Here is a 15,055-nt window from a genome sequence, read left to right as displayed (position 1 = left end):
AAATGGCATTTAAATATATAAAATAAATATCAAAAATATAAATCTTTGTTTTACTATGGTCGCAAATATCAAAAAATTTCTATATGTGACATGGCACCAGAATTAAGTTAGGGTTTTTCAAAATGCTGACACTCCGAGCTCAAAAGGTTCGCCATCACTGGGCTAGGGGATACATTTGAAGACCGAAGTGGATGCCTGAAACTACAGATAGTACTGAACCCTATATATACTTTTTTTTTCTCTGTGTGTACAGATTTATGGTAAAGTTTATAAGTTAGGCATAGTAAGAGATGAATGATAAAAAAGAACAATTACAACATTATACTAGTACTATATAATAAAGTTACGTGAATGTGTCTCTCTTAGAATGTCTTACTGGACTGTATTTACCTTTCTTGTGATCATGTGAGATGCTGCAGTGCCTGTGTGATGGGATGGAGTGAGCTGAATGTTGTAGGCGTGGTGACATAGTGTTAGGTACTATAAGGGTTACTTGAATACAAGCACTGCAACACCAAGCACCGCCTGTGTGTGTGTGTATGTGTACCAAGTGCCAAACAGGCAGCTTACATAGCGTGGATACAGTGGACAAAAGAATGATTCATGTCTCAGGCAAAATGGAGCGGGACTGCACGAGATTTCATCATGTTACTCAGAACAGCAAGCAATTGAAAACATGAATTGTTTATTTCTGGAATTGTCCATTTAATATTTTTGGAACATGGTTGGCTGCAGGTAACTAAAAACAAATTCACATGGTTCAAAAATAAAGTATAAGACACTATACAGTAAAAAATGTCCTATTTTTGTACCTCAGCTGCTCATAGGTAATACATTTATAAGTTTTTAAATCCTTCTAGACTTCCTTTTTGCCCAGCATTTTATCGTAGCAGCCGTGGTAGCAGCTGCTCTTCTGGTAGCAGCCCAAGGACAAGAAGAAGAAGAAAGATGCTAGAGAGTTGGCCAAGAAAGACAAATCTGGGGGCATGGCCAAAAGAAATGGTCCAAAGGCAAAGTTCGGGCCAAGCTCAATAATCTAGTCTTGTTTGACAAAGCAACATATGACCAACTCTGTAAGGAAGTTCCCACTATAAGCTTATAAGCCCACTGTTATCTCTTAAAAGACTGAAGATCCAGGGTTCCTTGGCCAGGGCAGCCCTTAAGGAGCTCCTTAGTAAAGGACTTACTAAGCTAGTTTCCCGCCCTGGCCAGGCACTCAGAGTATCATCCCAATAAGCAAAGGCACATACAAAAAGCAATCAATGAATGCATAAATAAGCAGAACAGCGAATCATGTCTCAATCCCCTCCCTCCCTCCTCTCTCCCTCCCTCCCCCCCTCTCCCCTTCCCCCTCCCTTACTCCTCTCCCTCCCCCCTCTCCTCTTTATAAAAATCAATAGCACAAACAATGAACTAGTTTCAAATCACAGCTCAAGTAGTTTACACCAGAAACACCAAAGGTGGGGATGTCCCAGATGCTGGTAAAGATGCATGGACAACAGGTCCGTCTCACCAGGTGCGCGTTTTGAAAAATAAAACTTAATTACATAAATAATTCCTTCTATTTATGCATATATATGTAAGTTCCTCTGTATTATAGCCCCCCTTTTCAGTTAAATGGTTACATACAGTATAGACTTGCTTTTTCACTTAGTAATGTATCTTCGAGATCTTTCATATCAATATATAAGAAAGAACACTTCATCTTTTTTTATAGTATTCCATTCGATGTATGTACTAGTATTTAACCACTCTGCTATTGGTATTCATACAGGTGGTTTCCAGTCTTATGTTATTACAAAAAGTGCTTCAGTTAACAATGTCATTTTGCCTGTGTGTATATATGTGTGTGTAAGATAAAATCTTAGAAGTGGGATTGCTATTTCAAAGATTATATTCATTTTTTTTAATATATTTTATTGATTTTTTTACAGAGAGGAAGGGAGAGAGATAGTCAGAAACATCGATGAGAGAGAAACATCGATCAGCTGCCTCCTGCACATCTCCTACTGGGGATATGCCCGCAACCCAGGTACATGCCCTTGACTGGAATCGAACCTGGGACCCTTCAGTCCGCAGGCCGATGCTCTATCCACTGAGCCAAACTGGTTTCGGCCATTTTTAATTTTGATACACAATACCAGTTTGTCCTCTTTAGGGTTTGTAACAATTTGCATCTACCAGCAATGAATGTAGGGAGTGGCTCTTTTTCCTCTGTTCTCACCATCAGAAGGTTATAACATTTTTAGCTGATCTGATAGCTAGGGAGAAGAAGTTTTCCACTGTTATTTGAATTTAACTTTCTCATTCTGGGTGAGGGTGAGCATCTTTTCATGTGTATAAAAGCCTTTTGTATTTCTTCTATAAACTGCCTATCCATATCCTTTGCCCCATCTCCATTGGATTACTAGTCTTTTCGTATTTATAGAAACTATATATTAGGGAAATCAAGATCTTTTTCTGTTAAGAGCAGAAAAAAAAAATTTCCCCAGATTGTCTTGCTATGGTGCTTTATGCAATGTAGAAGTTCTTGATATTTATTTAGTTTATTAGTTTTTCTTCTTATGGACTCTGGGTTTTGTGACAGTTTGTCCTTTTTCATACTGAGGTTCTAAGAATAATTTTCTTAGCTTGATTTTACTAAAATAATACATTATAGTTTAGGGATTTTGTTTAAATTTTTAAATCATTTGGAATTTGTCTTGATGTAAGATATGAAGTATGGATGCAACTTTACTTTTCCCAGATGGCTGACCAGTTGTCCCCAAATCATTTATTGGTTCATAAACTGCTTTTTAATTTTGTTTAGTATATAGATTTAGTTTGTCCCCTATAGCTCTGTTGGTTTTTTGGCTGAAAATGATTTTAGGTAACACTTTTTAAGAGTGTATAATTGGTAATCATAATGATAAACATTTATGATTTCTTAATCTCTATGTTTCACTTGCTAATAAAAGTTACAGTGATTTAAAGACATTAAAACCAAACTTCAGGTTCCCATTTGTGGTTTTAAAAATTGTTTATGGAAACATTTTTTCTGAGTATAAAAATTGTTTGATTCTAGAAAATTTTAAATAAAAAATAATCTGTAGTCATAATCCAGAACAGACTTTAGTCTTTGCATGTGTGGCTCAGTGGTTGAGGGTCGACCTATGAGCCAGGAGGTCAAGGTTCGATCCCGGGTTTGTTTCCTGTCAGGCTACGTGCCCCGGTTGCAGGTTGTGGGCTCAATCCCCTGGTGGGGAACGTGATGGGGGTCATGTAAGAGGCAGCCGATTGATGATTCTCATCATTGATGTTTCTATCCCTTCCTCTCTTTCTAAACAATAAAAAAACCCATATAATTTTAAAACATAAAAGAACTATATGTCAAACATATTTTGTTTATGTTAAAGTTAACTTTAACTGCAAGGGAAAGACAGTTTGGGTGTTGCAGAGAAAACTAGCAAGTCAGTGGTTAGTTCTGATTTGGGTTGCTAGTTTCCAATTTATCAGGTTTTGGGACCTATAGAAGGAACTCCGTGAAGAAGATTCTTGCACTGTATATTATCTTAAGGAAGAAGGGAGTGAAACATTCAGTTGAGTGTTAAGTATGTTACATGTAGAGCAGGAAATAGAAAAGAATGGTCAAGCCTGCCAGGCATGGCTCAGTGGCTGAGCGTCAACTTATGAACCAGGAAGTCACGGTTTGATTCCTGGTCAGGGCCCATGTCCCAGGTTGTGGGCTCAATCCCTAGTGTAGTGTGTGCAGGAGGCTGCCGATCAATGACTCTCTCTTATCATTGATGTTTCTGTCTCTCCCTCCCTCCCTCCCTCTCCTTCTCTGAAATCAATTTTTAAAAAAAAGAATGGTCAACATTTTCACAAAATAGAAAGATAAATTAGTACTAAAATAATGTAGTAGGAAAATGAGAAGAACTGGAAATTATATTATGGAAATATTTAATATCATTTACATTATTGCACTAGGACCCAGTACCACAACAGAAACAGAAACAATTGCTAAATACGAAATAATGGATGGTGCACCAGTCAAAGGTAACACTTTCACTTGTTTCTTTTGTGTTATAGGGAGTGCAAGCAGCAGTGTTCATGATAGTTTTGTTTGAAAGTATTTATGTAGTATAAGAATCTTTGTGAATTCTTAAAATGATGGTTTTTAAGATCATTTTTGTATATATACTGAGAAGACTATAATAGTACTTTGTAGTCTGAAATAAGGCTTAATTTTTTTACTGTTTAAATTTAGAATTTAGAAGGCATGTATATCTTCTCTATTTCTGAATTTGTAAATTTTTATTGTATTCTGTTATAGTAGTTCATCTCTGTAAATCTTTTTTATTCTTGCTGAACATAAGGTGAAATATAGGTGAGCATTAATTCCTGTGGGATTCTAGAGTCCTTATAGCCCCCAAGAAAATAAGCAGTTCCATTACTAGATAATCTTCAGTGTGTAAAATAATAAAGCCAATGTTTATCATTTTAAATGTATGCCTTTGGCTTTTTCTAACTCTGTTAGTAATTACTTAAAAAAGTAGCTATTGTGCCAACCACTCCCAGGTGCTCTAAAGTTCCATGCCACCTTTGAGTTGGGTGGTGGTATTCCTTATGTCACAGATGAAACCAAGATGCAGAGAGGTTAAAAAAACCTATTAAAGGTGATATAGTGTAGGGGAGGCAGAACTTTACTTCTACCCATCTTAGATTTTTAGCTGGGACTGTTGAACAAAAAGATTACTAAGAGAAGAACAGAGAGTTTGTTTAATGTATGCAGTGCACATTGTGCAAGAGAAACCTCAGCGAAAGGTAACTCAAAGTGGTGGCTTAGCATCTTCAAAAGGACAGTAAATTTGGACAGCAATGACTAGACAAAGAAAAGTAAGTTTTAGGCTTCTAAGGGTGGCAAACTGTGGGAGTGTAAATACATGGGAGGAAACTGATGATTCCTTTGGTGCCATCCCTGGGCTGATGAATCTGTCTCCAGTAAAAGGAAAATTTGTATCCTGCCTTTAGGCAGAAAAAGGGGGAGGCATTTCTGCTTTTGCTGCTTCTTAATTGCCTTTGGCTCAAAATAACGTCAGAGACATATTTTGTGGTGACATATTCTGGTTTCCTTCAGTAGCTAATCATTGTAGAGTTGGAGTTTGAGCCCAGTCCTTTCTGGCTCCAAGCCCCGTGTGTGTGCTGTTACATTATGCAATATTCCTTGGTAAAATTCCAGCAGCCACAAATTTTTATGTAAAATGATGGGTTTTATATCTCAGGAAATAGATGTGTACAAGAAATGTATTATATAAAAAGATTCCAAACAATATGCAAACAGTTACCCTAGGAAAAGAGAAGCCATGAGAATGTGAATAGCAACCTTTTTTGTTTGTTTGTTTTTGGTAGTGAAGGAATGTCATCATTCTGAACATATTTGTTGTTTTGGATAAATTAGTAATAAGTATGCAAGAATTTACACACATGACTAGAAATTATGGTGAACTTCGTGAAAGCAGAAGATAACAAAACCACTAAAGCAGCACTTACCTGCTGGCACTCTTCTAAGCCTTTTACATCTAGTGTTAACCCACATAGTCCTAACAAATTCTCTATAAGATGGGTGTTATTGGTTCCCCATTTCACATATGAGGAGCTCAGAACAGAATTGTTAAGTAATTTGATGAAGGTCACGCAGCCAGCCGACTGTAGCGTTGGGATTAGAATTCAGGCATTCTGGCTTCAGAACAGTGGTTCTCACCTAGGGGCAATTTTGCCACTATCACCCCTCTCTGCTCATTACCCCCACCGCTAGGAGATTTGCCAATACTTGGAAACATTTTTGGTTGTCACACTTGGGAAATGCTGCTGGAATCTTGTGGGTAGAGGCCAGGGATGCTGCTAAACCTCTTACAGTGCATAGGACCTTACCCACACCAAAGACTTAACAAGCTCAAAATGCTAACAGTGCCAAGGCTGAGAAACCCTGGTTTAAAGTTTTACTTACGCTGCCCACTCAGGAATGGAAGCATTGGTATCTTCTCTATAAAGATTAGTTCTAGGAATGTGACTATATTTAATAATCTTTTAGAATTCAATGGAAATTGCTTTTCTTTCAGGCGAATCAATTCCAATAAGACTATTTTTAGCGGGATATGACCCAACTCCAACAATGAGAGATGTGAACAAAAAATTTTCAGTAAGGTACTTTTTGAATCTGGTCCTTGTTGATGAGGAAGACAGAAGGTACTTCAAGCAGCAGGTATGGTGCTACCCATGCTGGTATTTTGTTCACTGGCAGTTATAAAAACCTGAACTAACTCATTTTTCTAAGTTTTATTATACTGAGCAAGTGGGTTAATAATAAGTGAAAACTTGAGAGTATAAGGAAGTAGCGTGAATGGAATTGTATTGTGGAGAATAGATCTCGTCCGAGTCATTCTGCAAGCCTCTGGAATGGGCAATAGTTTAGCAGGACTTTTATTTTTCTCAGGAGTTTTGTTTTTTATAAAAGCAACTAGGGGCCCGGTGCATGAAATTCGTGCACTGGGTGGGGGTGAGGGGGGGGGGAGAGTGTCCCTCAGCCCAGCCTGCCCCCTCTCACATACTGGGAGCCCTCAGGCGTTGACCCCCATCACCCTCCGATCGCCTGATCGGCCCCTTGCCCAGGCCTGACGCCTCCGCCAAAGGTGTCAGGCTTGGACAGGGGACCCCCATCTCCCCCCGATCACTGGCTCTGGCCCCCGCCCAGGCCTGAGGCCTCTGGCCCAGGAATCATGCCTGGGCAGGGGACCCCCATCTCCCTCTGATCGCTTGCTCCACCCCCCGCCCAAGCCTGACGCCTCTGACCCAGGCTTCAGGCCTGGGCAAGGGGACCATCATATCCCCCCAATCCCCGGCTCCGCCCCCCACCCAGGCCTGATGCCTCAGCCAGAGGAGTTGACCCTCATCACCCTCTGATCACCAATCACCGGATCGGCCCCTTGACCAGGCCTGAGGCCTCCGGCAGAGGTGTCAGGCCTGGGCAGGGGACCCCCAGCTCCCTGCGATTGCAGGCTCCGCCCCTGCCCAGGCCTAATGCCTCTGGCCTAGGCGTCCGGCCCAGGCAGCGGGGACCTGCAGTGGCAGCGGGGGGCGCCGCGATTGTGGACTTCGCTTTAGGCCCAGGCAAGGGACCCCTAGCTCCCGGGACTGCCAGCTTCAACCGTGCCCAGCTCCCATTGCTGGCTCCACCCCTACTTCCTGCTATCACTGGCCAGGGCGGCAAAGGCGCCTGATTCTCCGATCATGGCTTGGGGGCAGGGCAAAGGTGGCCCCAGAGCCGCCTTTGCCCTGCCCCCCAGCTCTTAGCTCCCCCCTGGGTTTCCGATCACTGTCAGTGGCAGGGGGCTTCTTCCTGCTTTCCCTTTCGCCTCCCTGCATTGAGCCTACATATGCAAATTAGCCGCCATCTTGTTGGCAGTTAACTGCCAATCTTAGTTGGCAGTTAATTTGCATATAGCCCTGTTTAGCCAATGAAAAAGGTATCGCCGTACGCCAATTACCATTTTTCTCTTTTATTAGTGTAGATACCTGCTATTTGTAAAAATAAAATAAAATAAAATAAAATAAAAAAAACAGGCAATAAAGAACAAATTGAAGTAAAGGTCATCAAAAATTCCACATTCATTGTGATTAATATTCCAGACAAAATTGTGCATGTGTTTAGATCACATAAAGCATGTTCTTTTTCACTCAGCAGTGTCTTGAATATTTTTTATTAACATTTTTAATGACTGAATTAATTTGATGGATTTTGGGGTTTCCCTTACTTTCTTATTAATTCTATTATAAATGTCCATGAGATGACCCAAATGTAATACTTTTTTATATAAAATGTTTTATCACAAAACTTGTTCTCATTTCAAAATCAAAGCCTTTGGTGGATTTTGAATGAAGATTGTGATTAGAATTTTTAAAAAATATATTTTTATTGATTTCAGAGAGGAAGGGAAAGGGAGAGAGAGATAGAAACATCAATGATGAGAGAGAATTATTGATTGGCTGCCTCCTTCATACCCCCCTTACTGGGGATTGAGCCTGCAACCCAGGCACGTACCCTTGACCAGAATCGAACCTGGGACCCTTTATTCTGAAGGCCAGTGATCTATCCACTGAGCCAAACCAGCTAGGACTGTGATTAGAATTTTTAAAAATATATATTTTTATTGATTTCAGAGAGGAAGAGAGAGGAAGACAAATATAGAAACATCAGTGATGAGAATCATTGATCAGCTGCCTCCTGCATGCCCCTATTGGGGATCAAGCCTGCAATCCTGGCTTGTGCTCTGACTGGGAGTCAAAGAATGACCTCCTGGTTCATAGGTTCAACCACTGAACCACACCGGCCAGGTTAGAATTTTTTTTTTTTTTTTTTTGTATTCTGAACCAGATTAATAAGTATCTGCATGTCAGTTGAGTGTTCAAAACTAATTAGAAATTATTTTGTGCTGAGTACTATGAAGAATACAAAAACTACCTTTTATAAAAACATGCATTAGCCTCGAGGTTCTTACATTGCACATATATGGGAAAAAATTATGTAAGTTAAATAACAGAAAACTTAATAGTTTGACAGTAATTTAGAAGACAAAATTTATTCCATTCCACATACTGTGTAATTAAATATAGGTAATTTAAATTTTAAAATAGGTTACATGAAATTTACAATTTCCAAATTAGTTGTGGCTCTGCTGAATAAGTATATTGCTTCCCATGGGCCTTCATTTGGATGTTTAAATTCTGATGTTGGTTAAAAAAACAACCCCAAAACAGCCTGTCATGTCTTTATGCAGAAAACAATTTTAGGAATTCAGAAGAGAAGAGCTCTCAAGATAGATTGGTTAGGGTATGATTTAGATAGGCTGAGGCATAGAGTGTTGAAGAATATATAGGGGAAGATAAGGGCAAGCTTATTTGGAGTGTGTTGGAGGCAGAGAGTAACTCAGTTTGGCTGGTGGGGGATGGGGATCTAGAGAGGGAAGGGAGTGATGTTGGTACATTGGATAAAGGTTTTGGAGGACCTTGAAAGCCTGCTTGGAGGTTGTCTGTAGGTTGCCTGAGAAATATTGAAGAGCAATCCAAGCACTGTTTTAGATTAATCTGGTAGTGAATCTGAGATTGAAATGACAGGGCTTTAACTTGGATAAGGACGGTGGAACAGCAAACCAAAGAAGAGATTTATTCTTTAAATCAGCAGTAGCTAGAATTTTGTGCCACATTGGATTGGTGGTGGTGGTGTGCTGGTGGGGGCAGAGTTGGCAGAAAGGACATTCCAAGATTAGAACTATAAGAAAGTAGGTCCAAAAAAAAAGAAAGTAGGTCAATCAGGGCTTTAGTAGGGACAAATTTTGTTTTGGTTAAAATAGAAATGGCAGCATTTTCATGATGAAAATTTAAGGCATAATATGAGAACATTGATTTGTTGGCATCTTGTATTTCTTTTACTAGGAGATCATTTTATGGAGAAAAGCTCCTGAAAAACTGAGGAAACAGAGAACAAACTTTCACCAGCGATTTGAATCACCAGAATCACAGGCATCTCCTGAACAGCCTGAAATGTGAACTGAATAAGAGAAAAAAATAAAAATAAAAACTCTTAGAACCGTTGAGATTAAGTTCAGTTGATTAAAGATGGTTGCAGCATGAAGCAGGGGGAAGGCCAAAAGTCCATGTATAATAGTCTTCCTTTATCTTACAGCGCTGCATTTATTTTATGATATAACTAAATATTCTTACATATACTACATTTAAAAAAGTGCTTTCTTTGAAACACTGGAACTTTCTTAAGCTGCCGTGTTGGTTTTTTTTTACTGCACACTTTGATGGTAAGCACTCATATATGCATCAGTATAAACATTAAAGATTTTCATGAGTAGGCTGGTATTTGTAATTTTGCTTTCTTTATGCATAATGTTGATTGTAAACCAGTTTCTTTTCCTTTTTCATGCCAATAATTACCTCTTATCCTCTACATGCAAAATTAAATATTTTGTGTTCAAATAAAATTGGAAAACCTGAGTGGCCCTTACATCCTACAGAGATTTAAAACATGGCATCTTAATATTTTTGAGTACTACATTTATGTTCTTACATGTGTATTTGAGAAATGCAAATGGAATGTTTCACTGTAGGTGCTTCTGAGTCTACCATTCCAAAGCTTCCTGAATTTTATTCTTTGAAGTCTTCTGTGGTAAGTATTAATTTTTTCCTTGCAGAAATTATGTAGCATGTTATTACAGCCTTTTTTTCCTGTCATGAGAAGTAACCATTCTGCTACTACTGTCCAGCAGGTACACTGTATGTTTTCTGCAATGTGGAGTTGAGTCTATGTTGGCATTTAGAATTTGTTAAATCTCTATAATTTTTCTGTTGATACTTTGAAATTTTTTTTTAATTTAAGGAATCTTTTTACCACATATATGCAAATATAATTTTCTTGACCTCACTAATCTTCTCTTCCCTTTGAAGGAGAGAATTTGAGGATGGGGGTGATTCAGGTGGACCTGTTAATGAGCTTATCATTATCCAGATCTGGGACAATATCATTTTTGTTAAATTGGAACTTGGGCTCGTTCAAACTCAACTTTAAACTTCACCCGCTCTGTTTAAATTTTAATACTAAATTCAAGTAATTTGTTCAAAGTTTGTAAAAAAGCTGCAGTCATGTGCCTAAGGTCTGATCTCAGACACACTAAATGTGGGGTGTAGGAACTAAAACAACGAAGCTTGTTGTGTGAAACTACTCCACATGATTCATTGGTTTTTGTACCAATATATTTTATACACTTCAGTGCAAGTCTTGTGAGTTAACCTTACTTTATGAGTAAGCTAATTAATCCAAATTACATTTCTTTAAACTTGTTTTACTACAATGGTACTTTGATAAAATGGTCAGTAACCAGCTTCTTTTCTGGCAAAAGGTTCCATGTACCATGCGCTGGAGCATCTGTTTTAACTGTGGATATATGTAAATGGTCATATTTCCCTTTCATGTAAGTGCCTGTTCAGAGTTTCAAAATTTAAAAATGCCAAATATTCTCATGGTCACTTGCATGAAGTAATCTAGAAAATATTCACAGAAAATTTGAAAACCAATTGTATTTATCCAGCCTCAAATCATGTGACCATGATGTATAATAAAGAATTTGAAACAGATACTGAACTTGCTTTAAATGATTAAAATAATTATTTTCTCAGATCTCTTCTCATTGTCAGATTGCTCAACAGTTCAGGAAGCTATAATTATGAAAATTTAAATTTTTAATACTGCCAGTTTCAATTTTAAATAGCTACACAAAGTTGTTAATTAGGTGAAAAAAAAAAAGTTGTTAATTAGGTGGCTTAAAACACTGTCAAATGGAGAAACTGGATAACCAATGGGCCCAGGCTGCCTCCACTAAGCCAATTAAGCAGAGACAGGGTTGAATCATATATGAGCATTTATTCCAATAATGCTGGCAGTATGGGAGAGCAGCAGGTTACGTACAAAAGTCTGCTCTACCCCTCCCCATAAGCCAGCTACTTATATTGGGTAGAAGGACAAAGATTACTTGGGAAAGTAGAAATCACAGGATGGGAAGTAAGTAGGCAAGGTATAATGGTTACAGAGTGGACAACTTTCAGCCAGGTTAGAATGTGCTTGCTTTAATCAAAACAGGACAATCACAGTTAAAAGCATGATTAACATTTCTTACAGCTAGTCTCCACTATTCTGTTTCTGCCCCTAACAATAGGATGCTTACTCACTTTGCTTGACTTTGTTGCAGAACCAATTTGAAAAATAAAAATTTGAATTTAGTACTTGGTGAATTGAGTAAAAAGCTGGCCAATTAATCTGAGGTAAACTGGAAAAGAAATTTGTGTTTTCATAGCGTACAATCTCTAATCCAGAAGTTCTCAATCCTGGCTGCATGTTTGTTTTTAAATATATTTTTATTGATTTTAGAGAGGAAGGGAGAGGAAGAAATAGAAACATCAGTGATCAAAGAGAATCATTGATCAGCTGCCTCCTGCACACCCGCTACTGGGGATCGAGTCTGCAACCTGGCCATGTGCCCTGACTGGAATAGAACCTGGGCAGGCCGATGCACTATCCACTGATCCAAACCGGCTACTTAAGTAGTTTTTGAAAATAACCATGCCAGATCCTACCCAGACCACTAAAATCAGAATTTCAGGGGCCTGGACATAAGCATTAAAAGGAGCTACCCAGACTATTGTCTGAACCATTTGAATAGTTATTTTTCTCACAAGTGAAGAGTTTTCATTGTTTTGAATTGGGGAGGAAAACCTTTAACATCTGTTTGGGAGCCTGCTAATGAAACTGACAGAAAAATTAGCAGGAGAAAAAACAGATTTGAGTATAAGGGAATTTATGAAAATGTGACTTAAAGGGGTGGTTACATTTGGGGCTTAAATATCTAATTGATAAGGGGAAAGGGGGGGTAAAGGACACTTACAAATAATTTCTTAGTATTTGGGGGGAGAAAGGACATGGAAAAGCAAACGGCTTTAGGAAAAATACATGGGTTCTTAGGAAAATAGATGGTAGATAGGATAGTTTTGTGCCAGAGTCTATTTAGGTCTGTCTGGTGCTGAGTTCATCTCCCCTGCTTGCTCCCCAAAGAGATTTATGATAGAGTCTTTTGGAGGCTCTGCTTTTAGGCAGATAGGGACTTCAGGAACTCAAATATTTAAAACTTTTATGCTACAGTGGCATATTCTGGAACCCTTTAGTATGGATGAAGTAGTTGGAATACTCAATTCTAATTATGTGAGTCAGTAGTCTTCTATTATGTTCCTTTTATATTCAGCTGAATCTTTTGAATATCCTATCTAATAAAAGAGAAACATGGTAATTGGCGTACGACCGCTACTCTTCCCATTGGCTAATCAGGGCAATATGCAAATTAACGGTCAGCCAAGATGGCGGCCGGCAGCCAGGCAGCTTGAAACTAACATGAGGCTTGCTTGCTTCAGTGACAGAGGACTCCAACGTTCCCCGCCTGCTTCCCCGCCTGCCGCTGCAGGCCTCTGAGCTGCAAGCAACTATGTAACAAACATAGAAGCTAAACAAAACCCCAGAAACCTGCCGGGCTTCAGCCAGCAGGATCGCAACATTGTAAGCAAAGGCCAGAAACCTACTTTCAGCAGTGGAGGCCTAAGAGCTAGAGCCAAGTCTCAAAGCTAAAGCTGGCCCAGAATAAAAAAGAAAAAAAAAAGAAAAAAAGGAGCGGTTGGGAGCTTCAGTCACCCCCAGCCTGAAAACAGCCCTCAGCTCCTCACCCAGACTGGCCAGTGGCACCCCAGTGGGGACCCCCACCCTGAAGGGGGTGTGACCAGCTGCAAACAGCCATCAGCCCCTCACCCAGGCTGGCCAGGCACCCCAGTGGGGACCCCCACCCTGATCCAGGACACCCTTCAGGGCAAACCCGCCGGCACCCACCCATGCACCAGGCCTCTACCCTATATAGTAAAAGGGTAATATGCCTCCCGGCACCGGGATCAGCGTGACAGGGAGTAGCGCCCCTGATCGCCCTGCGGCTCTGTGTGTGACAGGGTGCAGGGCCCCAACCCCCCCCCCCCCCCCCCCGGGCCCTACTCTGTGTGTGACGGGGTAGAGCCATAACCTCCCCATTGGCCCTGCCCTGAGTGTGAGAGTGGCGGCACCCCAAACCCCTGATCGGCCCTGCTCTGTGGGTGATAGAGGGCGGCGCCCCAACCCCCTGATGGGCCCTGCTCTGTGCATGACACCGCAACCTCCCCATCGACCCTGCCTTGAGTGTGACGGGATGGTGCCCCAAGCCCCCAATCGGCCCTGAGCGTGACTGAGGGTGGAATCATAACCACCCCCCCCCCACCATCGCCCTGCTCTGTGTATGACGGGGCGGTGCCCCAACCCCCCAATTGGCCCTACCCTGAGCGTGACTGGGGGTGGCATCGCAACCTCCCAATCCGCCCTGCTCTGTGCATGACGGGGCGGTGCCCCAATTCCCCAATCGGCCCTGCTCTGAGCCTGACCAGGGGCTGCACCTAGGGACTGGGCCTGCCCTCTGCCAGCTGGGAGCAGGCCTAAGCCAGCAGGTCGTTATCTCCCAAGGGGTCCCAGACTGCGAGAGGGCACAGGCCGGGCTGAGGGGCCCCCCTCCCCCCCCGAGTGCACAAATTTTTGTGCACTGGGCCTCTAGTAGTATATAAAGGAAATTTTCAGGGGCTTTTACTAGTCTGGATTGGAATGTAACATTTTTTAAGTTTCCAATTACACAAAGGCATAGTGAAGAAAATACATTATTAAATATGTATAATGCATCCTTTCTTAGGCTCTCCAATGAGCATAATTCTTACGTCACTCCCCTACCTAAAATCATAGTGATTTGATTCCAGGATGAAGTTTAAATTCCCTATTACAAACAGCTTCAGCTCCAGTTTTGCCAGACTCTAGAGAATTACCCACCTTCCGTGCACTCCAGCTAACTTCTAGTAAGGCTCTCCTGGCCAAGCGGTCTTGACACCATCTCCATCTATCAGGCAAAGATGTCCGTTCGTTGTGCGGCAGGGCGTGCTGTGCACACCTCCAGGACGCTGCTTTACCGCACGGAAAAGACTTGAACTCAATGGGTTTAAGCCTCTTAAGGGCTCAGTCTGTTTTGTTTGGGATACTCTGTGCTTATCATACACACTCAATATCTGAATAAACTGCTAAACCTATTTCCTCCTAGTGATTATAAAATTAAACATGTCCTTTAGAACAATGTATGGGTCCAACTGTAATACTCGTGTCACACTGTTTAAAAAGTATTCTGTGAATCAAAGGCACATAACCAGTTGTTACTGGAATTCTACTTGACACACTATTCACATATTACATGACACATTCAAGTTGCAAGATCCTAATTTTTAAGTATAATTGAAAGGTGGAAGATCTAAGCATATTTTGAATTTAATATGTTGCCACCTCATAGGACAGTATCCAGCCAATGCAAATGAAACTAAACTTTGGCCGGGGTGCAGAGGGCATATTTTTGCTACGCAG

General features: G+C 40.7%; 1 protein-coding gene and 1 pseudogene across 2 annotated transcripts in view; both read left to right on the top strand.

Annotated features, from left to right (window-relative positions):
- VPS26A (VPS26 retromer complex component A) overlaps positions 1-11,178 on the top strand; it is a 33,938-nt gene extending 22,760 nt beyond the window's left edge. The window contains exons 7-9 of the mRNA XM_081105008.1: positions 3,970-4,038; positions 6,102-6,244; positions 9,472-11,178. Of these exons, the coding sequence (XP_080961134.1) occupies positions 3,970-4,038; positions 6,102-6,244; positions 9,472-9,585 (326 nt within the window). The 3' untranslated portion in view covers positions 9,586-11,178. The remainder of the gene's footprint in view (positions 1-3,969; positions 4,039-6,101; positions 6,245-9,471) is intronic.
- Positions 618-3,265, top strand: LOC308529130 (small ribosomal subunit protein eS25-like; annotated as a pseudogene). Its single transcript has 4 exons — positions 618-647; positions 924-1,221; positions 1,430-1,502; positions 3,219-3,265. The product of its transcript is annotated as a small ribosomal subunit protein eS25-like (transcript).
- Positions 11,179-15,055: the final 3,877 nt, after the last annotated feature.

Source organism: Myotis nattereri (genome assembly GCF_964212035.1).
Source record: "Myotis nattereri genome assembly, chromosome: 13".
NCBI classification, from domain to species: domain Eukaryota; kingdom Metazoa; phylum Chordata; class Mammalia; order Chiroptera; family Vespertilionidae; genus Myotis; species Myotis nattereri.
This window is presented reverse-complemented; position numbering and strand designations above follow the sequence as displayed.